At 53.3% G+C, this 21,587-nt stretch overlaps 4 protein-coding genes across 9 annotated transcripts; 1 reads left to right on the top strand and 3 right to left on the bottom strand.

Moving 5' to 3' along the window:
* Positions 1 to 5: 5 nt before the first annotated feature.
* ZNHIT2 (zinc finger HIT-type containing 2) lies at positions 6 to 1,805 on the bottom strand. Its single transcript, XM_027532030.1, has one exon. It carries the CDS (start codon positions 1,247 to 1,249, stop codon positions 50 to 52), a length of 1,200 nt encoding a protein of 399 aa, XP_027387831.1. The 5' UTR covers positions 1,250 to 1,805; the 3' UTR covers positions 6 to 49.
* A 2,090-nt stretch (positions 1,806 to 3,895) lies between these two features.
* Positions 3,896 to 5,540, bottom strand: FAU (FAU, ubiquitin like and ribosomal protein S30 fusion). Its single transcript, XM_027531224.1, has 5 exons — positions 5,430 to 5,540; positions 5,080 to 5,162; positions 4,843 to 4,987; positions 4,237 to 4,292; positions 3,896 to 4,071 (listed from the first exon to the last, which is right to left on the bottom strand). The coding sequence occupies exons 2-5, from the start codon at positions 5,152 to 5,154 to the stop codon at positions 3,946 to 3,948; spliced, it is 402 nt and encodes a 133-aa protein (XP_027387025.1). The 5' UTR covers positions 5,155 to 5,162; positions 5,430 to 5,540; the 3' UTR covers positions 3,896 to 3,945.
* Positions 5,541 to 5,634: 94 nt separating this feature from the next.
* Positions 5,635 to 9,673, top strand: MRPL49 (mitochondrial ribosomal protein L49). Of its 2 annotated transcripts, none has more exons than XM_027531223.1 (4): positions 5,635 to 5,774; positions 7,127 to 7,271; positions 8,057 to 8,181; positions 8,293 to 9,673. In XM_027531223.1, exons 1-4 carry the CDS (start codon positions 5,697 to 5,699, stop codon positions 8,437 to 8,439), a joined length of 495 nt encoding a protein of 164 aa, XP_027387024.1. In that variant the 5' UTR covers positions 5,635 to 5,696; the 3' UTR covers positions 8,440 to 9,673. The 2 variants fall into 2 exon arrangements, with proteins under 2 accessions (XP_027387024.1, XP_027387023.1); XM_027531222.1 differs by having other exon boundaries at positions 5,666 to 5,774; positions 7,121 to 7,271.
* SYVN1 (synoviolin 1) lies at positions 9,581 to 17,593 on the bottom strand. 5 transcript variants are annotated; one of them, XM_027531219.1, is made up of 17 exons: positions 17,429 to 17,593; positions 16,921 to 17,005; positions 15,589 to 15,737; positions 15,271 to 15,363; positions 15,029 to 15,181; positions 14,853 to 14,901; positions 14,327 to 14,430; positions 13,562 to 13,688; positions 13,368 to 13,467; positions 13,230 to 13,295; positions 13,018 to 13,134; positions 12,760 to 12,923; positions 12,356 to 12,484; positions 12,108 to 12,263; positions 11,840 to 12,026; positions 10,869 to 11,020; positions 9,581 to 10,793 (listed from the first exon to the last, which is right to left on the bottom strand). In XM_027531219.1, the coding sequence occupies exons 3-17, from the start codon at positions 15,718 to 15,720 to the stop codon at positions 10,687 to 10,689; spliced, it is 1,836 nt and encodes a 611-aa protein (XP_027387020.1). In that variant the 5' UTR covers positions 15,721 to 15,737; positions 16,921 to 17,005; positions 17,429 to 17,593; the 3' UTR covers positions 9,581 to 10,686. The 5 variants fall into 5 exon arrangements, with proteins under 5 accessions (XP_027387020.1, XP_027387019.1, XP_027387018.1 ...); XM_027531218.1 differs by lacking the exon at positions 17,429 to 17,593 and having other exon boundaries at positions 16,921 to 17,010; XM_027531217.1 differs by lacking the exons at positions 16,921 to 17,005; positions 17,429 to 17,593 and adding an exon at positions 16,573 to 16,682.
* Positions 17,594 to 21,587: the final 3,994 nt, after the last annotated feature.

Below are 21,587 nucleotides of genomic sequence, written 5' to 3'. Positions count from 1 at the left end.
ACTGGTGACAGGGCAGAGCGGTCACAGCTTTTTATTAATGACAAAGGGTTCAGCCGGGGAGCTCCTCAATGAGAGTCCTCCGGGCAGGTGGCAGGGGGCCTCCCCAAAGCTGCTCCAGCTCCCCCGTGAGGGCTGCCACCTCCTCGGCCGCCACAGTGTGAGCTCGGTGGGCCGTGGCACAGTCTAAAGCCAGGGGTGTGAGGGCGTCCTCATTTTCGTTGGTCCAAGACAGAAGGAACTGGCATTTCTTTCGGGCTCGGTAGAGGCGATCTCGTTCTTCGGGGGCCACAGCTTGTTTCCGGGCCCGGCCCAGGGTCTGCGCCAGGTCCCCCAGCGCTGCCAGCGTGTAGCTTTTCTGGTTGGCCGGGCCCTCACCCAGCAGGATGCGGGCGGCCTCGCGCATGGCACCCCGTGTGCCCAGAGGTCCGGGGGGATGCTCGCCTGCTTCCAGCACATGGGCTGCGGCCTGCAGGGCTTCCTCGGCAGAGGCGAAGACCTGCTGGGCGCCCAGGGCTCCGGAAACGCCGAGCAGTGTGGCACAGAAGTCCGAGAGCAGCGCCTCGTCGCCGCCGTGATACAAGGCCAGAGTGTGTGCGTAGGCAAACAGCACGTTGGGCAGCTGGAAGCGCACGAGCGGCGAAGTCCGGCCCCTGCTCAGGCTGGCCAGCGCGGGGATCCGGGTGGGCACGGCGGGAGGGCAGGCCCCGGGGAGGTCTCCAAGAACCTGCTCGACGGCCGCGGGCTCATCCCTCACGGGTTCCGGCGGCATCCTCGCCGGGGAGGGCTCCAGTTCCTCGGCATCACCGCTTGGGGCATCACCCAGCTCCTCCAGAAGCCGCGGCCCGGCCCCGCGACCCCACCACCATGGCCGCCACGGAGGCAGCAGCCGCCCGGCCTCGCCTCGGCTCAGCAGCCGCTCGAAGGCCACCTTCTCGGCCGGGGCCAGCCGCTCCCAGAGTCCTGAGAGGCCGCCGGGAGCCGGGCCAGGCCTGAGGCCTGCGTCCCCGGGCTCATCCTCGGTCTCACGTTGCTGACGCAGCCGGCGCAGGGCGGTGGCCAGGCGGCTGGGCGAGGCGCTACGACCGCGAAGTTCTCCCAGCACCTGGTCACGGTAGAATTCTTCGGCGCAGCTGCCATGCGCCCGGTAGCAGCGCAGCGAGCAGTAGGGCACGTTACAGCGAGGGCAGGTGTAGCGAGCCGGCTGGGCCTCCCCAGTGGGGCAGAAACCACACGGCCCGGCCGGCTCCATGGCAACTGGCGCAACACACCACCAAGGAACACACACGCGCCGCAGGTCGGAAGTTTCCGGCGCTTCTCGGCTACTTCCGCCTCTTTGCGGGGCCGACGGAGCGCTTCATCAAAGCGGTTCTCTGCAGTTTCCGGCCGCATTCGGAGGTCAAGCCACGCCCCCACATGACCCGACATACGGCTCAGGAGCCGTCGGTGAGGTAGCCCCGCCCTGAGCGGTGGGAGCTCGGTCGGTACCAGCCCGCCCCCTAGTGGTTGCTTTTAGCATCATAAAGCGCTTTGGCAAAACCCAATCTTGACTAAACTTGAAGCCTCACGTGCTGCTGTCCATGGGGTAGCAGAGTCAGACACGACTGAGCAACTGAACTGAACTGACCTACTCTAGGCCACTAACTGTGCCAAGTCGATGGGAGATGAGGCGTCTCTGCGCTGGAGGGGCAACCATTCTACTAGGGAAGAATGGAAGGAGAGTGAAAGGAAGACCAAGGAGGGGTACTTAGCCTAGACAGGGTGTGTTGGGGGCATTTCCCCTCTTGAGGAAGCAACATTAAAATTTTTGAGCTCCTCCCTGACTTCCAAAGAAAATACACCAAAGAGCAAAATGAGATGGGGTACCTGTCCTAATGGAACTGAGTCTGTGGTAGACTGGGGATGATAACTCACCAACTGTGCCCAAAGTATTAAGCCTCGATTTATGGCACCCATGAGAGCTCTGGTTCTTTGGTGCCTGCCTCAACTTACTCATATCCAGTCCCACAACTAGTCAGTTCTACCTTTAAAATACCTTGTTTTTATCTCAATATGGATCATCTATTTCCCTACCAAGATCTGGAAGGATTTGAAGAGTCTGTTCATTTTTGCATCCCCCTGTCCCAGGTGTCGCTGAGATTTTTCAGGCAAGAGTACTGGAGTGGGTTGCCATTTCTTTCTCCAGGGAATCTTCCCGACCCAGGGATTAGAACCCAGGTCTCCCGCATTCCAGGCAGACACTTTACCATCTGAGCCACCAGGGAAGTGGGTTCCCAGGTGTTGCTAGTGGTAAAGAATCTGCCTGCCAATGCAGGAGACGCAAGAGACAGGGCTTCAATCCTTGGGTCAGGAAGATCCCCTGGAGGAGGAAATAACCCACTCCAGTATTCTTGCCTGGAAAACTCTTATGGACAGAGGAGTCTGGCAGGCTACAGTCCATGGGGTTGCAGTCGGACATAACTGAGCAACAGTACACACACACCCACACTACCCCTGGTGGTCTAAGCTTCTTGTTCTTCAATTAGACGACACCAGCCTAACCAGTTTCCTTTTGCCAGCCCTCCAGAAGTCAGCCAGAGAAAGTAGATTACAAGTCATATCCCAGCAGGCCCTACTTTAAAACCCTGGTCTGCACTTGGACTGAAACCACACTCCTCTCCACATCTGACAAGACCCTGCAGGATCTGCTCCACACCGCCAGAGTTCTCCTGGCTGCAAATTCACCATCTCACCACTTAATCATTTCCTGTTTAAGGTCTCACATATCCCATCCTCAGAGACCTTCCTAGGGTAGATTTTCTGTCCACCACTCACTTCCTCTTTCATTACAGCATCCTGCTTACTTTCTTGTAACTAGTAACACTTTTAACTAGTTTTCTTGCTTTCCTCACAAGAAACTAAACTCCTAAAAGAGATGGGGCCAGTGTCTTTCTAGAAAGCTCACTATAAAAGACAAAAATAGCCAGTACATTTGTGTACTTTTCTAGATGGCAGGAGCTGATATAAACACTTTATATCCTTTAATCCTCAAAAGCAACTCTCAAGAGACGATGGCAAGGACTTCCCTGGTGGTCCAGTGGTTAAGACTCAACACTCCCATGCAGGGGGCTCAGGTGCAATCCTTGGTCAGGGAACTAGATCCCTGATGGTGCAACCAAAGTTCCCCATTGAGCTACACGGATCTGGGAGATGGCAGCAGTGGACTTCTCTGGCAGCCCAGTGGTTAGGACTCAGTGCTTCCACTGCCGGGCCTGGATTCGAGCCCTGGTTGTGAAACCAGAACCCTGTAAGCTGCATAACACAGTTAAAAAAAAAAAAAAAGCAAGCCAGTCAGTGAATAAATGGAACAAGGATCCAGACTCAAGACAGTCTGGAGCCCAAGGTCTTTACCCCATAGTATGCTGTATCCCAAGAACCATGAGGTTCGAAAACCTTAGCAGAATCAATGTATATGCATGTGTTTCTAGGAAACTTTAATCAGCTCCAGATAACTCCACTTCTGGGAGCACTGAGCCCATCAACCAAGCAACCTCACCTGTGACGTCTATGATTGGGTTAGCAAGGCCAGGCAGGAAATCACAACAAATGATCACTGCAGTGCCAATGTGATCAGGCAAGACTTTCTAAAGCTAGGGTAGACCAGATTCCTGACCTGGACTCCAGGAAGGCCACACCTATTCCCAGTGCAGAAAACACTAGACTGCTATTCCCCCAAGGGCTGGTCTCTGTGGTTACCAATTTTCACAGGAAGTTTTTTAAAAACACGTTTACCATTCTTCCACTCCCGTCCAGTCACTGAGTCCATAATGCCAGGAAACCAAAGTGAGGCCTGTTCATACCACTAGCCCTAGAAACCACATCATTCCCTCAGGCCCCGCAAATGAAGATGAAACGATGGTATGACTGGGTTAAGTGGCTTTATTAGAGAAAGCCAAGATTACAGAGGACTTAGGAGTTAGCGTTAGGGCCCTTCTTCTTGCCAAAGGTGGGCACAACATTGACAAAGCGCCGGTTGTACTGCATACGCCTCTTGGCCCTGCCCGTCTTCTTCTTCTTCTTCTCTTGCTTGGCCACCTGGGAAAAGGGAGGGATGATCAGACCTGGGTTGCCTCTTCTAGGCCTTCCTTCTGGCTCATTGCCAATAACAAAGAAACCGAACAGGGCAAGAGCCCAGGGTTTTGGCTTAGCTGTGCCAGAAAAAAACAAAATCCAAACACCACCACCAATACTCTCACTTACCTTGGGAGTCTGACCTCTCACTTTCCCAGCACGGGCCAGGGAACCATGGACTTTACCTGTAGTGGGAAAGGAGGACAGCAAGCAGTTAGAACAAGGCGGCACCACGGAGCAAAATCCTTTCTCCCTCAACTTAAGGTTTTAAAGGCAAGATGGGCCCAAGAGGAAATGAAAACAAAGTCATAGCGATTTGAACTCTGACCAAGAACGTCTAGTCTGGTACATTCTGGGGTGTCACTTCAGAATTTTCTAGCTCCTGACTTTAAACAAGACCTAAGGAAGCTTCGGGAGATAGTGAAGGATGGGGAAGCCTAGTGTGCTACATACAGTTCATGGGGTCGCAAAAAGAAGAACACATTTAGCAACTGAATGACAAAGAGCCCTTTGGTGATCTGGTCTGACGACCCAGTTTTAGCGAGAAAACTAAGACACAGACAAGAGTCTATCTGGTAAGTGACTGAAACAGAACTACACTCTGGCTCAGTCTCCCGTGGACCGCTCAGAAGTTCCTTCTGAGGGAGGTAAACAGGAAGAACCACCTTGGATTGAGGACACACTCTACACCCAAAAGATTACAAGCGGTTCAAAATACAGTCCTCCCCAACTCACCTCCAAGCATGCGGCCGGCTACTTCCAGAGTGCTCAGAGCCTCCACCCCACACTGGCCCAGAGTAGCCTCATCCTCTAGGGGCGTGCCAGCCAGGAGCAGGACTTGATCTTCTGGAGCGATGCCCTCCAACGAAGCTACATGAGCCTATGGAGAAAAACAAGGTTCAGCGTTCCCGCAAGGAGCGAGGATGAAGAACACACACACAAAAAAAACCAGACGGCACCAGGGAGTCTTACCTTGATTTGGGCGACCGTCTCCTGGCCGGTCACCTCGAGAGTGTGTAGCTCCTGGGCGCGAACAAAAAGCTGCATGTTGGCGACTGAAAAAAAGATAGGGAGGGTGGTTTCTAAGAGAATAAATACTCTGGGAGAGACGAGGATCGGTAAATGGGTGGGCGGCCGGGGATGACTGCGCAGGGAAGTAGGTGGTCTCGGGGTCTCACGTGGGTAAGGCCCGAATTGCCAGGGAGGATCGACGGGAATCAGCCCCAAGAACAGTCCCTCGTTCCCTGTTTTTTCCGCGTCTTCTAACCTCGAGGCCAATCTGCTATTAAGTCCTTCCGATCCACCCGTAGCCCAACTCTTACCTAGATCGCGGACACAGCTGCCACTACCGCGAAGATGGAGTCGAGAAAGAGGAAGGAGCTAGGAAACGCACGTCCTCTCCGCCTGCTGCGTGCGACGTCACTGAGGAGCGACCGCCAAGGCCTCCGATATTTGTACCGCCCGAAGCCGTTCTGGCTCCGCCTCTTTATGATTGCGCAGGCGCCTTCTCGGTCCTGGGCGGGGCGAACAGAAAGGGGCGGGACCAGGCTGATTGCGCGCGCAGAAAGCTGGTTGGGGGACAGTTCAAGATGGCGGCGGCTACGTTTTGGTTTGTGCTGCGGGGCTGGAGAACCGGTGTCCCGCCGGGCTGCGGATTACGGCGACTGGTGAGAGAGCTGATCCTGGAGCTGGGGGCAGAGGGCTAGGTGTGAGGCTCACTGTGTGCCTTATAATCTAAAAACTGCGCCTTCCCTAGGGGGCACTTTTCTGGAGCTCAGATACAAGATTGACAGAGAAGGTTGCAGGGCCTGGAGCGCGTTTCCGAACGTGGGGCTTGAAATATGATCGGAGGACAACTTGAGTTAATTAAATTAACAGGATTGAAATATGATTGGAGGACAACTTGAGTTAATTAAATTAACAGGTGAAATATGATTGGAGGACAACTTGAGTTAATTAACAGAATTGAAATATGATTGGAGGACAACTTGAGTTAATTAACAGGACAACTTGAGTTAATCAGCACAACTCGCTCTCTAGTTTTTTCTTTTTTTGGCTGCCTCCTTTTTTTTTTTTTTTTTGAAGAAGCCGTTCCAAAGGGTGAGGATTGGCCCCACATCATTGGCGACGCTTTTGGGAACCTAAGACTCAAGATATATAGGCCGCTTCATCTTTTCATTCTCATTGTAACCCTGGGAACCTGGGCTTTCTGTTGGGAGAAGTATGGAAGGACAGACTGTAATGTGACCTTAGGTATATTGTTTGCTAATGTCTTTATCTGTCTTGGATGTACAAAGGAGGTAGTAAAACCCCTAACATGTCGAATTAAAAGAATTAAGTGAAAACAGTACCCATAAGCACTTAGTGTTTGGTTATGTCCATATGAATTTGAGCGTGAAATGTTCCAGGTGAGGGAAGGTCACTTCAGATGAGAGTGAGTGGGAAATTATCACGATTGCTAACCCAGTCCCTAACCCAGAGGTAGAATATTTCAGTAGAATCTTCAGAGGAAACTAAAATATTGAAAAATGCCGGATTGGTCAGACCTAGGGTTACTCGTCTTTCCAGAGGTATACACACACTTCTCATTTGAGTCCCACAAAAATCCTGAGAGGCAGGCCCTTCTGAGTTCCTGACTGGTACCCTTTGTTGTTCAGTCACTAAGTCGTGTCCCCCGTGGACTGCAGCGCACACCAGGCTTTGCTGTGCCCGTCCTTCACTATCTCCCGGAGTTTGTCTATTGAGTCCATGGCGCTAACCATCATATCCTCAGCCTTGTACCCTGAGGGTAACCCTGTACCCTCAGACTTGTACCCTGCAGCCTGGCAAACTCAAGTCTGGTGCTTTCCTACCTCCTGACCCCAGGAAAGGGGTGGCAGCGCAGTGAGCGGCCTTTTACTTATACAAGTTAAACTCCAGCCTTTTATTTATGCTATTCTTTTTGCCTGTAATGTTTCCTTTTTCTACTTAACTGAAGTTCTGCCAGCTGATGGATTTTTTTTTTTTGTCTCAGAGCCAGACCCAGGGGACTCCTGATTACCCCCGCTTCCTGGAGTCTGTGGATGAATACCGTTTTGTGGAGCGCCTGTTACCCCCCACCAGCATCCCAAAGCCCCCAAAGCACGAACATTATCCCACTCCTTGTGGTTGGCAGCCCCCTAGAGGTGAGCTGGGTGATGGGGATAGCTTGAAGGCTGCAGGGAAACATCTCCCTCCCTAGTGGTCTCTCTGCCCTGGCCCAGGCTCTCAACTCCCCAGAGGGCTACATTGAGATCACTTAGAGCTAGCATCTTAGGTTCAACGAAGAGCTGGGGATTGGATACCTGTTTTAGTAGGACCCATCCATTCACACTATTGGGGTGAGGTCTTCTCATGTGGGAAAAGTGAAGCATAGAGAGATGATCCAAAAACTTCCACCCCGGCCATAATTGAGACATGGCTTGGGAGTTGGGCAGCTCTGTGTCCAGGTTTGGTTTTGCCGTGCATTTCCAGTATTATCTAGTTGCTTAGCTTCTCCCAACCTTAGTTTCAGCAAAATAGAGATCATCTGCTCAGCACATTAAAGTGGATTGTGCAGAGCTCGGTCTGTGCTAGGTATTCAGTTCTTGTAAATGGCCATCCCTTTGTGCCAGATTGAATTTAGCCTCCCTGACCTAGTGGAGAAGGGCAACGATTGGCTCCAGAGGGGGACCCAAAGATCCAGGGAGGCATAGCCCCGACTTCATTTCTTCTTCAGCACCTGCTGGTGCTGGGCCTGTGCTGGGCCTTGAGGTACCAGCATGAACAAGCTGGTCCTGGCACCAAACTTACGGAAAAAGCGGGTCTCCTGATCTGAAGCCTGGAGGTGGCTTTGCCCTTGTGTTCACTGACCCTCTACACATGGGGGAGAAAGGCGAGGTGAGAGGAAGTCTGAGGACATTTGACTTATCCCTGTCCCTCTCTGTCACAGACCCCCCACCCAACCTGCCCTACTTCGTGCGGCGCTCTCGGATGCACAACATCCCAGTCTACAGGGACATCACGCATGGAAACCGTCAGATGACTGTGATCCGGAAGGTGGAGGGGGACATTTGGGTAAGTGGGTGGGTAGGTCAGGGTCCAATTCTGACCTTTCAGGGCTGAAGGGACAGGAGCCTCTGGAGGGAAGGGTCTCCTGACCAGGCCTGATCCGTCATCTTCCCCTAGGCCCTGCAAAAGGATGTGGAAGATTTTCTGAGCCCACTGCTGGGGAAGACACCTATCACCCAGGTCAATGAGGTGACCGGTACCCTTCGGATCAAGGGCTACTTTGATCAGCAGCTCAAAGCCTGGCTCCTGGAGAAGGGCTTCTGATGCCCAGCTGAGCAGCCTCCGTGATAGTGTGCCCCTCAGACTGCAGTCCTGGGGATCCCAGGAGGAGGGAGGCTGTTGGAGCAACAAGGAAAGAGGGGGTACAGAGACCAGGGCTGAGGGCTTTTGGAGCAGGCCTTGCATGCATAAAGGAGGAAATGGGACTCGGTATGGGTGCCAGCACTGGGGGAGGGCTGTCTAACATTGGAGACACACCAGAAACAGCCAAGCTTGAGGGGAGTGTTAATTGCCTCCCTGCCCCACTTTGGCGTGATCCTGCTCTCCCTTCATTGGAGCTCCTTGACTTGAGCTACTCAAGCTTTAGAGGTGGTTAACTGCCCCTCTCTCGAAAGCAATAGCCCAGCCTGGTTGACCGGAGGGTAGCCCAGGGCACACCCATTGGGCACATTTCTTCCTTGGCCCACAGACCTTCACTGCTGCAAAAAATCCTTGAGCCCTTCTTCTAGGTCAGATCTGGCTTGGTAGAGGCTAGAGAACCCAGGATGACTTAGACACAGATCCTGGAGGTCTTCATTTCCAAGTGCCATGCACGTCAGACCCTGGGCTCATTCCTTTTACCCATGGAGAGGTAAAAAGTGGCCTCCTTCTCATTCTGTATTAGAGTTGGACCTGACTGGGTTTCTAGTTCCAGGAATCTAAGTGATTAGCTGGCCTGCAGGGCTCCCTGAGAGTTCCTGGCGCAGCCCACGGCCATCCCTCCCAGGTTGCTGACCTGGTATCAAGGCTGGACAATACTCAGGCAGGAAGATACTGACCTTTTGTCCCTATCGTCCTATCCTGCCCCAGCCAAGGAACCTTCACACTTGCCTCACCTTGGGAGTCCTAAAGGCAGGAGACCTGAGATCCACCCCCACCTCGGCATCAGGCTGCCTCAAGACAGGGTTCAAAGCATGGCTCCCCTACTTGCTCTGACCTCAGGCAAGGTAGTTACCCTCTCTGGGGTTCAGTTTTTTCATATGTAAAATGGGTTTATCTTCCGAAGACCTTAATAATTCAACACTGCCCAGGGACAGTACTGCTTTGTATAAATAAACCCGCAGATTCCAGGCCACTCTTAAGTCTACAACCTGAGTTTAGAAAAAGGGAGTGTGGCACACCAATCCTATCACACCAGTTCCACCAGTCATTAATGCAAGTTTTTATTTGGCTGTATATACAATTTAAGCTATTAAAATTTGTACAATATTTACAAATTAAATAATCATCTGAAACTGTCTCCAGCAACTCTTGTAACATAAAACCAAGGGGAAAAAGACAGGGGCAGGCAAGGCCTTGGCTCCTGTGGGCCCTACCTGGCCCAGAGCCTTTTCTAAACTGGAAAGATGAGGAACTCAGCACTCCTGCTTCCCTTTCCTGGGGGTCAGGCATTCCAATTCAAAATGTAAGCCAGAAGACAGCAAGGAAATAACTCCCATTCTTCTAAACTCAAGAAAAATTCTGCAAGTTAAGAAGTGGCCTTTCCGTAGGTTCTGAGGCTTGCAGTGGTTCAGAATCAGACACACGAGCTCTCAGCCTAGAGTGAGGCTGCCCGGTGCCTGCTGAGTGAGACCAGAGTCTCACCTTAAACTACAGGGAGAAAAGGGCCCGGGGGGGAGGGGCAGAGCAGGGCCCCTCGGTGCTGTCGCCTGCCCCTCCACCCCCAGATACTCCTTTCCCTGAGTTGTGTGGTTGCCAGTAAGACATGGAAGTGCCACAGGGCACAAAGGGCACAGCAGACCACCGCAAAGAGCTTCCGGAGAGTTTAGGTAGGAAAAGAGGTTAGGTACCAGTCTTGGTGGGCGGGCCCAGGAGCAAGTTCCTGGCCTGCCTCCAGCCCCTTGAGTCCACACTCGGGAACGGGAGCTAATACTGTTCGGCACTGCAGCGTGACTCCACGCACAAGCGGGACTCAGAGGGGCTGCCCCTTCTCCCAGAAGGGCACTGGGGGGTCAGAGGGCGTCTCAGATGCTGCACCTTTCTGTCTTGATGGGCCCAGCAGAATACAGGGCTGAAAGGTTGGAGAAGAAGCCTGGAAGTGACCCCAAATCCCCATGGCTGCCAGGGGACTGCAAGGGCTGGGGTCAGCTGGGGCCTCCAGCCGCTTTGCACTTGGTCTAGGGTGCCACCTCCTCCGCCTCAGAGCTGGGCTTACTGCTCCCTGGTGCAGGGAGGGAGGGAGCTGGCACTTGGTGGCAGGACGTGTCCCAGCGAGGGCTGCTCGAGAGGGGGCAGGTCAAGACTGGGGCGTTGTCAGTGGGCAACAGGGGACTCCAGCTTTTGTAGGCGGCGGCGGCGCAGCTCCGCTGCATCAGGCTCCCCATCTTCAGGCAGCTCCTCGGTGCCCGCTGACTCAGGAGCTGGGGACAGAGAGGTCCAGGAGTGGAACCCAGACAAGGCCTCTGGCCCATTCCCTGGGGGCTGACCGCAACTACCTGAAGGCTTCTCGGGTTCAGGGGCTGGTGGGGAGGCTCCCGGGGATGGGGTGGTGGCCTCAGAGCTGGGGATGCTGGTGGAAGAGGTGGCAGCAACAGCGCTAGGGGCAGTCTCCTCAGTGGGGTTAGCTGCGGTGGCAGGCCGGGGGGGCCTAGGAAGAGAAGGGATGAGAGGAGGGCGTGGCGTCCTGGCCTGACTGGACAGACTCTGCACTCGGTGCACCTCGCAGGGTGAAGGCCAGCACCGACGTCACCAGTGGACGCCAGTGAACACGTGTTGCGTGACTCCTTGAAATTCTGTACCACAGACCGTAAACCACGTACAGGCAGGGACTGCGGGCCGCGTTCAGTTACACTGCTGAGTCCCCATCTAAGGTGCCAGGCACCTTCCAGACCAACTAAGACAGTCCACTGAGTAACCCACAAAGCACACGAGTCTCAGACTCAAGCTCCCCTCCAAGTCTGTACTGACATTGCTGGGTACCAAGCACTTTGTACACGTTCCCTGCGAATAGGAATTAGAACACCTCTATTCAAATAAGGTAACGAAGGTCACAAAGTGAGTGAGTGATAGGATTGGGACTTGAACTTGGGCCAGGCTAGCTCCAGGTGACTTTATCTGCTGTCTCAGATCAAGGGCCGTGATTCCCAAAGTGCCACCCTGTGTCAAGAGGGTGTACACGATAAAACTGAAGTACCAGGAATTATGAGTAATCTGACTTTAGGAAAGTATAAAGGGACAAGATTCAGGTCAGCTCTTTGATAAACCCCACTCCTCCGCAGATCCAGACAGGCCTTGTGCAGGGGCAGGATAAAAAGACACTGAGAACCCTGACACTTTGGGTGTGCCTACAGGTAGGATGCACGAATCAACGGGTGGCAGGAGAAAAGGGCCAAAAACCATCGCTGGGGGCCTGCTCTCGGCAGCTCTACACCCCCGCTGCCCGCCCTGGCCCCAGGTGTAGACGTACCCCAGGGAGGCGAGCACGGTGAGGTACTGGTTGATCTGTAGCATGGCGGCATCCAGCAGCGTGTGGATGTTGCGCAGGCTCTGTAGCCGGGCCTCCAGGTGCTGTCGCTCATGGCCTTCCAGAGCCCGCAGCTCCTCTGGGGTCAGCCCAGCAAAGCCTGCAGGAGGCACAGGCATGGGGGGGAAGGCTGAAGGGAGAGAGAGAGAGGCTCAGCCTGGGCCTGACACCCCCCACCTCCCCAAACCACCCCTGGAGAGGCCCCACTTACCAAAGGGCGGAGGCAGCGGCATGCCCATCCAGGGAGGGGGGAAGGGGAAGCCGGGGGCAGGGCTGGCCTCCGGGGAGGAGGCAGGGCCAGGTGCTGAGGCAGAGGCGGCAGTAGCGGCTGTGGTTGTGGCTGCTCCATTGGGCCGAGAAACGGCAGCTGAAGAGCAAGAACAGGAAGTCAGTAAGTGTCGACGGGCCTCTGCTTCCCTTGCTTCCATCCCCTGGCTGATGTGGTTCCAAAGGGCTCACCTGCACTGGTGGACGGAGGGGCCACAGCCTCTCCTGAGCCGGGGGGAGGTGGGACAGGCGGGAAGGGGCCCATGGGGGGCCACAGCGGGAACATGCCTGGAGGGAAGGGAGGCAGGAGGCCCTGGGGGACTGCAGAGAGAAGACCGGTGGTGAGAAAAGGTCCAAACTGAGACAGATCCAGGATGCAGGCAGGGGGTCTGGATGTCCTCTGTCCCCACAGGCCCTCTCTGAGCTCAGCACAGATCACTTGTGACGGCAGTCATCTATGTCTCTTCCTGTGACCAGCCCTTGTGGCCCCCCCACCCTGTCTAGAGGGCAGGGACTCTTTCACCTCAAGATTTCCCATTCCCAGTCCAGGGCAAGTACCCAACAGTGTGGGATGGCCAGATGAAGGGGCCACTCACAGTTGGGGGGCTGGGGCAGGAGTGGTGGGGCGTGGGGGGCAGGTGGTGGCCCCTGATCTGCAGGCTCAGGGGGCGGCGGTGACTGGGTCGGCAACGATGCCCGAAGGACGTCCATACGGCAGGTGGGGCAGGTCTGCTGCCGCTGGAACCAGGAGCGCAGGCAGCTGGGGGTCAAGACCAGGCAGTGGTTGGCAGGTCCCTGGGGTTCTGCCTCCCAGAGCCACCCCTGATGCCCAGGCTCCTCTGGGCCTCTCCCACCTGGTATGGAAAATGTGGTTGCAGGGCAGTCTCTTGGCACCAGTCACCATCTCTTCTCGGCAGATAATGCAGACATTGTCCATCGCCTGCAGTTCCTCTGGAGTGGCGTCTGGATACCTGGTCAGAACAGGCCAAGGGCACGTCAAGACCAGAGCTGGAGGCGGGGCACCTGGGGCAGAGCTTGGGCGAACAGCTGGGACAGGCCCACTTACAGTGTGTTCATGTTGCGGATAGCTCGGCGAGACATGATGGCGTCAGTCACAGCTTTCTTGAACTGCCTGAAAGGACAGTTTCAGTAGAGGAGGGAGACGGGGAGGGGTCGACGGTGTGGCAGGGCCAGCTAGACTCACCTCATGGCCAGGTACATCGGCCGGATGGCGAAGAGAGGGAACGTATGCACCTTGATCATGATGGTCATGAAAGCCATGTACAGCAGGACCTTGATGAAGCCTGGGCGTCAGGGGGACAGAGAGTGGCAGGTCACAGGACTTGGTAGGCAGGGCTGGGGACACCGGTACAGGTTGGGAAGGTCCAGGCTCCTCACCTGTGAACAGCTCGGTGTAGAGCATGTACACAGCCTTGTTGTCCCACGGATTTTCGCTCTGGAGGTCCACGGAGTGTAGCACATACTTGATGAAGATGGTGAGCACCATGGTCATCAGGATGGCATACTGGGGGGTAGGAGGGGCAGGGAACATAAGAATGCAGCCCCCTTGCTCCAGCCCAACTCTGCTATCCCCAGGCCTGTGCGCGGCAGAGTGCCACAGTACAAGCACAGGCCTGGATGCCACCAGGGTCCTCCTCGCTTCTCCACTCACTAGCTGACGTGACTTTCAGCAACTCATTAGACCACTCTGAACTTCAGTCTGCATGTCTGTCAATGACAGAATTAACTGCTCCTGTGTAACAGTGTTGCTTTGCTGATTAAAACAGATGCAGGTCGTGCTCAGCACAGGGCCCGGCATACAGAAAGCACTCAACAAAGATGAACCATCATCACCAGACACGCCTCCCCAGCTGTCCATCCAGCTAATTCCTCCTGTCCATTAACAGCCAACTCCTCTGGCATCAACTTCCAGGAAGCCTTCCCTGAGCAACAGGTCAGGGCTCCTCCACACATGCCTTTCTAGGCTTTGCCCACTCTTCTAGGAGTGTGTAGTGGGCAGGGCTGGGACTGACTGACAGCTGCTCCTTGGTGGCCACACGGGCTGGCCACAGAGCAGGTGCTCAGTAAAGGTCTGTGAAGTGATTCAAGGCACGTGCAGTGCCACCTCAGGCTTGTCCTCCCAACCTCCCAAGCCAGTTTTACCTCAAAGCCAAACACCAGCTGCACAGAGGCCCCTCGGGTCAGGATGCTGTGATAGGCATGGCTGACGAAGAGGAAGTCCAGGATACCCAGGAGGAACATAAGGGCTGTTGGTAATGGGACATAATGGGAGGTTGGTGGGATCAGCCCAGGGCCTGACAGCCACTTTCTGCTCCAAGACAGCTCCCACCCTCAAGCCCACCATGGCCCCAGCCATCTAGTCAGGTGGGCACACTCCACCAAACCCAGCCCGCTGGGATTTCTGGTTCTGCCTAAGGGTGGCCCAAGCTCCAGGTGAGGAGGCAAAGAGCTAATAAGGGGCCAGGCAGTTGAGAAGCCCTGGAGTGGAACAGGGCAGAGATGATGCAAATTAACTTCCTAAATTATCTTTCCTGTACAGCTGTGGGTGGAGTGGGCAGCCTATGCTCTATGGCATGCTCCATGGTTAATGACTTTTCATGTTCCAGTCCTTCATGGTGCCTCTTCTCCCTCCAGCTCCCTCCTCTCCACTCCCGTGGATCTCACTCACAGACAATGCGGCAGTGAAAGAGCCAGGAGATATTGGGGCTGCGTTCCATCTGAGGCAGAGCAGAAAGGGGGCCTGTCAGGAAGTCTGGGGCTCACCCCACACCCCCAACCCAGCCCTCACTCCATGAGTCTGCCCTCCAGCCATTCTGCTCCAGAGAATCCCCTGACCCAACTCACAAAGTCCACACGGTCCTCAGCCAGCCAGTGAAAACACTTGAGGAAGAGAAGGAGAGTAAAGAGAGCAACAAAGCGGGGGCTGAAGTCGTCCCGAAAGACGGTGAAGGCCAGACAAGTCTCAGTGACAGCATACCAGGAACGTTCCAGAAGGTGCTGGAGGTTGAACAAGGAAGGATATGGAACTCAGACATTCTGTTTGCCCAGCTCCCTGCCCCTCACCTTCGGAGCCATGAACATCTTACCTCCATCTCTGCTGCCCTCAGCTGTCCGAAAAACACCTTGCCCATCACCTTGCCCAAGAGGAAGACAAGGACAAAGGCCTGGATATACAGGACCTAGGAGTGAAGACAGGCTGTGTTTTGAGGTCACTTTCTGCCTTGTTCTGTCCGGGGCTCATCATTCAAGAACCTCTCCACATCCCCATCACAACTGGTTCCAAATTAGGTCTGGCAGCTACTTCACTTTTGTCCTACCTACCTGACCTTTAGCCCCACCCCTGTCTGAAGCAGACTCCTCCTTGCCTCCCAGGGAGTTCCTCCCTCCCTGAGCCCTGAACTCACTGCCATGCTGGGACTGGACTTGGTCAGGTACACCACCGTGGGGTAGAACTGGTGCTTGAGGTAGTAGGCATGAGCCACTACGGCCCCGGTCAGCGCCAGGCTGGCCGCCATCATCACAGCAGTTCGGAACATTGCCCTGGCCTGAGGACCTGCAAGGGGAAAATAAAGAATTGTTGATGCCCATACCGTACAAGCTTAGCACCGTGCCTGAGACGCAGTGTTAATAAACAGGAGAAAGGAAAGAAAACCTCACTTCATCCTCACCATCATGGCGTCAAGAATAACATATGCTTCTCTATCTTACAAATTAGAAGGCTAAGACTCAAAGGGCTTAAGTGATCACACTGACGCAAGGCCTGGAGCCTGGGTTAGTCCTGTTTCAAATCTAGGGCTCTTTCCACGCTGCCTGCCAGACCGCCGCCTCTAGGGAAGAATGAGGAAAGGCGGCAAAGTCGGAGGAGGGACCTGCTCCCTTTGCCCCTAAAAGTGACTTTGATGGGGTGGGATGCAGAAACCTCCAGAAGCGGGAACAGGCCGCCTGGTCTGGGAGAAGGCAAGGCGCTGGGGGGCGCAGCCGGGCAGGGGCAGCGCCAGTGACAGCTCGGTCAGGGTGGGCAGCTCTGACGCGCGCCCCGCGGAAGCGGGGCGGGGTACGTCAGCCTGGAACCCTGGCGCCCCCCACCCCCTGGGGCATTGTCAACTCGGGGCACCGGAGAAACGGCCGACCGTCAGGATGCAGGAGCGGGACGGATAGGGAGCCGGGTCGCCCCCACCGCCGCGCACCTGTAAGCGCCGGGAGCTGCGAGCGTCGCAGGCGGGGCCGGGCCTCCGGGACAGCGGCCGCGCGGGCGCCAGTCTACCGCCAGCTGACAGGCCGACAGCGGGCGGCGGGGCTGAGGGGGCGCATCAACCCCGGAGGCCTCGAAGGGGAACGCCCAGGTCCCGACTCCAACCACAACCCCGGCCCGACCCCGGCCCACTCACCAGGAGCCCAGCACCGCGAGCCCGCTCAATGCCCGCGACTGCGGAGGCGGCTCCGGTTAACAACACTCCCCACCCCCTGCGAGCCGGAACTTGGAGGGTGAGACACCTCACTTCCGGCGGGGCGGGGCGGGGCGTGGGTCGTACCACGCGCCCCGTTCCCGTGCCCGCGCTGCCGGTGGCACCGGGAACGGCAGTGCCACCACCCGTGTGGGGTTCGCGCCTACTGTTCGCGCAACAGATGAGAGAGGCGAGAGGTGGTCTGAGCGCCAGAGGGGCACCCGGAGAAGATTAGAGTCTCCCCATTTACTAAGCACAGATGGTAGCGTCTCCGCCGCTGAGTGGACTTAACTTAGACGAGGACTCGGGCTCTCAAAGCTGCCAGCGGGCGAGGAGGGCGGGAGGGAAGTCGTGCGGGCCGTACCATTCGGAGGGGCTGCGTAGGCAAGGGAAAGACATTACGGGCCTAAGAGAAATAAACAGAATGTCTTAGAGACTCATTCCAAGGGGACTTACAACAGTTTGATAAGTTAGGCGCTTTCTCAGAGAACTGGATGCAGGAAAGAAAAACGTGTTCCCTCCTAGATCACCCCCAGATTGGGTGGGAGTGTGTTAGATCCCCGTGGCTGCTACTGATTGCTCAAAATAGAGTTACGCGGACCAATCAGAAAAAGAAACGAAAACTGCTGGCCTATAGGAAGAGGAAAGCAGTTGAGCCGTTGCTAGGGGCGGAAGGTAGCGTTGCCTAGGGCTAGCTCCAAACCCTGAAGGGTAGCGAGTAGAGAGGGCGCAGTCCTTGGGCGGGTGTTCTGAGTCTGCCCCAGGGGAACGTTTGCTGCGCCGCGAAAGGGAGGTGTACCTGGGACTGAGTAGAAGATAGACCTTTCATTCCGGTTCACCTTGCGATGGGAGTGTTCTTTGCAAAGGGAGTGACTTCACCGTAGCGTGCCTTCACCCCTCCCCAAGCCTACTGCGTTGCTGTTCTTAGATCGTTCTGTCGGGCCGCCGGAGCCACAGCTCGCCAGATCTTGGCTGTCATCACCCAACCTCGTCTGCTCATTGACAGAATAGAGTTAATGCGCCCACCGTGCGTTGCGTATTCCGCCGTCATCGCGTTTAATCATCAACCACTAAAGTTGATAAGCTAGTGGTGCTAGTCTCGTTTTGTACCGTGTGCTCAGTTGCTTCAGATGTGTCCGACTCTTTGCGACCTATGGGCTGTAGCCCGCCAGGCTCCTCTATCCAGGGGATTCTCCAGGCAAGAATACTGGAGTGGGTTGCCAAGCCCTTTTCCAGGGGATCTTCCCGACCCAGGGTTCTAACCGCGTCTCCTATGTCTCCTGCATTCCATTTTATGTGTTCTTATTTTATACATTCTCATTTTATATGTTGAAAATTGAGGTATAGAGATTTAGCAAGTCCTGGGATGGACACCGGGTCTGTCAAACTCAATTCCCGTACTGTTAGCCTCAGTCACCTTTATCACCACTTGTTAACCTGAGTTTGCCTGACCAGTTTAACTTGTAGCCTATCACTGAGCTGGCTCCCCTATAAGACCATCTATGACTTTCTAATGACTGTATCCAATGGGCAGCTTTCAGTTCTGTCGTGACTCAACCGCGCTCTCCTTCCTTCCTTCTACACCGCTTAGCATGAGGGATCTTTGATCCTCCAGGGATGGGATCCGTGCACCCTGCAGTAGAAGTGTCCAGTCTTAATCACTGGACCGCCAGGGACATCCCCATTTCTCTGATTCTTATAAGTCTTCTCCTTGAGCTTCTGTGACCCCACATGCCTCTGTGTTCCCCCCAGTTATGTATCTGCCCTCTTCCTCTTTCTTTCATTTAAATGTTGTCCACAAAGTCCTTTCCTTCTCCAAGGAATGTCTTTCTCCTCAGTTACCAACACAGTAAACATTGCTTAACTCCTTGAGTTGGATGGGGTCCCCTTCTGTGTGTTCCCATGATGTCTTGTGCTTCCGGTATAATGGCATTCAGCACCCTGGGCTGACATTGGCAATGAACTTGACTCTCATTTTTAGAGGCGCTGAGCTTAAGGGTGGAGGCCTGAGTCTTTTTGTCCCACACTAAACAGAAGTAGATTTCCAAGCAAACAGTATCACGACTGATGAGACTTCCCTGGTTGAACTGCTGAGAGAAATAGGCAAATCCATAATAATGGTCAAAGGGTTTAATAATCGTTTCTCATTCATTGACAGAACAATAAGTAGGCAGAAAATCAGCAAGGACATAGTAGACTTGAGCAATAATATCAATAACTTGTCCTGATTAACATTTACAAAACACTTTATATGTTCTGTTAAAGCATACATGTTTTTCTTAAATGAAAACAGAACATTTACCTAGACTGATAGCGTGTGTATGCTAAGTTGCTCGTTCGTGTTAGTCTTTGTCCCTATGGACTGTAGCCTGCCAGGCTCCTCTGTCCATGGGATTTTCCAGGCAAGGATACTGGAGTGGGGTGCCACTTTCTGCTCTAGGGAGATGGATTTATTGTGGGATAGTAGACAAGACTCAATACATTTAAAAGAATTCAAGTCATATAAAGTATTTCTATGACCACAATAGAATTAAATTTCAATCAAGAGAAATCCTTGGAAAATGGGCTCAATAAAGGACAGAAATGGTATGGACCTAACAGAAGCAGAAGATATTAAGAAGAGGTGGCAAGAATACACAGAAGACCTGTACAAAAAAGAGCTTCATGACCAAGATAATAACTATGGTGTGATCACTCACCTAGAGCCAGACACCCTGGAATGTGAAGTCAAGTGGGCCTTAGAAAGCATCACTACAAACAAAGCTAGTGGAGGTGATGGAATTCGAGTTGAGCTCTTTCAAATCCTGAAAGATGATGCTGTGAAAGTGTTGCACTCTATATGCCAACAAATTTGGAAAACTCAGCAGTGGCCACAGGACTGGAAAAGGTCAATTTTCATTCCAATCCCAAAGATAGGCAATGCCAAAGAATGCTCAAACTACCGCACAATTGCACTCATCTCACACGCTAGTAAAGTAATGCTCAAAATTCTCCAAGCCAGGCCTCAGCTGTACATGAACCGTGAACTTCCAGATGTTCACGCTGGTTTTAGAAAAGTCAGAGGAACCAGAGATCAAATTGCCAACATCCGCTGGATCATGGAAAAAGCAAGAGAGTTCCAGAAAAACATCTATTTCTGCTTTATTGACTGTGCCAAAGCCTTTGACTGTGTGGATCACAATAAACTGTGGAAAATTCTGAAAGAGATGGGAATACCAGACTACCTGACCTGCCTCTTGAGATACCTATATGCAGGTCAGGAAACAACAGTTAGAACTGGACATAGAACAACAGACTGGTTCCAAATAGGAAAAGGAATACATCAAGGCTGTATATTGTCACCCTGCTTATTTAACTTATATGCAGAGTACATCATGAGAAACACTGGGCTGGAAGAAGCACAAGCTGGAATCAAGATTTCCGGGAGAAATATCAATAACCTCAGATATGCAGATGACACCACCCTTATGGCAGAAAGTTAAGAGGAACTAAAAAGCCTCTTGATGAAAGTGAAAGAGGAAAGTGAAAAAGTTGGTTTAAAGCTCAACATTCAGGAAACGAAGATCATGGCATCTGGTCCCATCACTTCATGGGAAATAGATGGGGAAACAGTGGAAACAGTGTCAGACTTTATATTTTTGGCTCCAAAATCACTGCAGATGGTGATTACAGCCATGAAATTAAAAGATGCTTACTCCTTGGAAGAAAAGTTATGACCACCCTAGATAACATATTGAAAAGCAGAGATATTATTTTGCCAACAAAGGTCCATCTAGTCAAGGCCATGGTTTTTCCAGTGGTCATGTATGGATGTGAGAGTTGGACCATAAAGAAAGCTGAGCGCTGAAGAATTGATGCTTTTGAACTGTGGTGTTGGAGAAGACTCTTGAGAGTCCCTTGGACTGCAAAGAGATCCAACCAGTCCATCCTAAAGGAGATCAGTCCTGGGTGTTCATTGGAAGGACTGATGCTGAAGCTGAAACTCCAATATTTTGGCCACCTGATGCAAAGAGTTGACTCATTGGAAAAGACCCTGATGCTGGGAGGGATTAGGGGCAGGAGGAGAAGGGGACGACAGAGGATGAAATGGCTGGATGGCATCACTGACTCAATGGACATGAGTTTGAGTGAACTCTGGGAGTTGGTGATGGACAGGGAGGCCTGGAGTGCTGTGATTTGTGGGGTCTCAAAGAGTCGGACACGACTGAGCAACTGAACTGAACTGAACTGAAGATGAGCAAGGCAAGGATGTCTGTTTTTCCCACTTCTACTCAACATTGTGCTGGAGGTCCTGGCCAGGAGACTAAGGAAAGGGGAAAAATTACAGATTGTAAAAGAAGAAATAAAACTGTTTTTATTGTCTAAATAATACTACTAAGTGCTTCCCTGGTGGCTCAGTTGGTAAAGAATCCACCTGCAATGCAGGAGACCCAGGTTCAGTCCCTGGATCAGGAAGATCCCCTGGAGAAGGAAATGGCAATCCACCCCACTAATTTTGCTTGGGAAATCTCAGAGGAACTTGGTGCGCTATATAGTCCATGAAGGCACAGAGTTGGATATGACTGAGTGACTAAATCATTACCAAGGAAGCCGCAGGAAAGCCACTAGAACTAAGTGAGTTCGTTCAGCAGGTGTAGGATGGAAGGTCAGGATCCAAGAGAAACTACATTTCTAAATATTAGTAGTAAACAATTGAAAATTTAAAACTTAAAAATACTACTTCAGCTCAGTTCAGTCTCAGTTGTGTCTGATTCTTTGCAACCCCATGGACTGCAGCATGCCAGGCTGCAGCTCATAACCATCCCTGTCCATCACCAACTCCTGGAGCCTGCTCAAACTCATGTCTATCGAATCGGTGATGCCATCCAAATATCTCATCCTCTATCGTCCCTTTCTCCTCCTGTCTTTAATCTTTCCCAGCATCAGGATCTTTTCCAATGAGTCAGTTCTTTGCATCA

The sequence above is a fragment of the Bos indicus x Bos taurus genome, chromosome 29 (genome assembly GCF_003369695.1).
Source record: "Bos indicus x Bos taurus breed Angus x Brahman F1 hybrid chromosome 29, Bos_hybrid_MaternalHap_v2.0, whole genome shotgun sequence".
In the NCBI taxonomy this organism is placed as follows: domain Eukaryota; kingdom Metazoa; phylum Chordata; class Mammalia; order Artiodactyla; family Bovidae; genus Bos; species Bos indicus x Bos taurus.
Note: the sequence above shows the minus strand (reverse complement) of the source record. Positions and strands in the feature narration are given on the sequence as shown.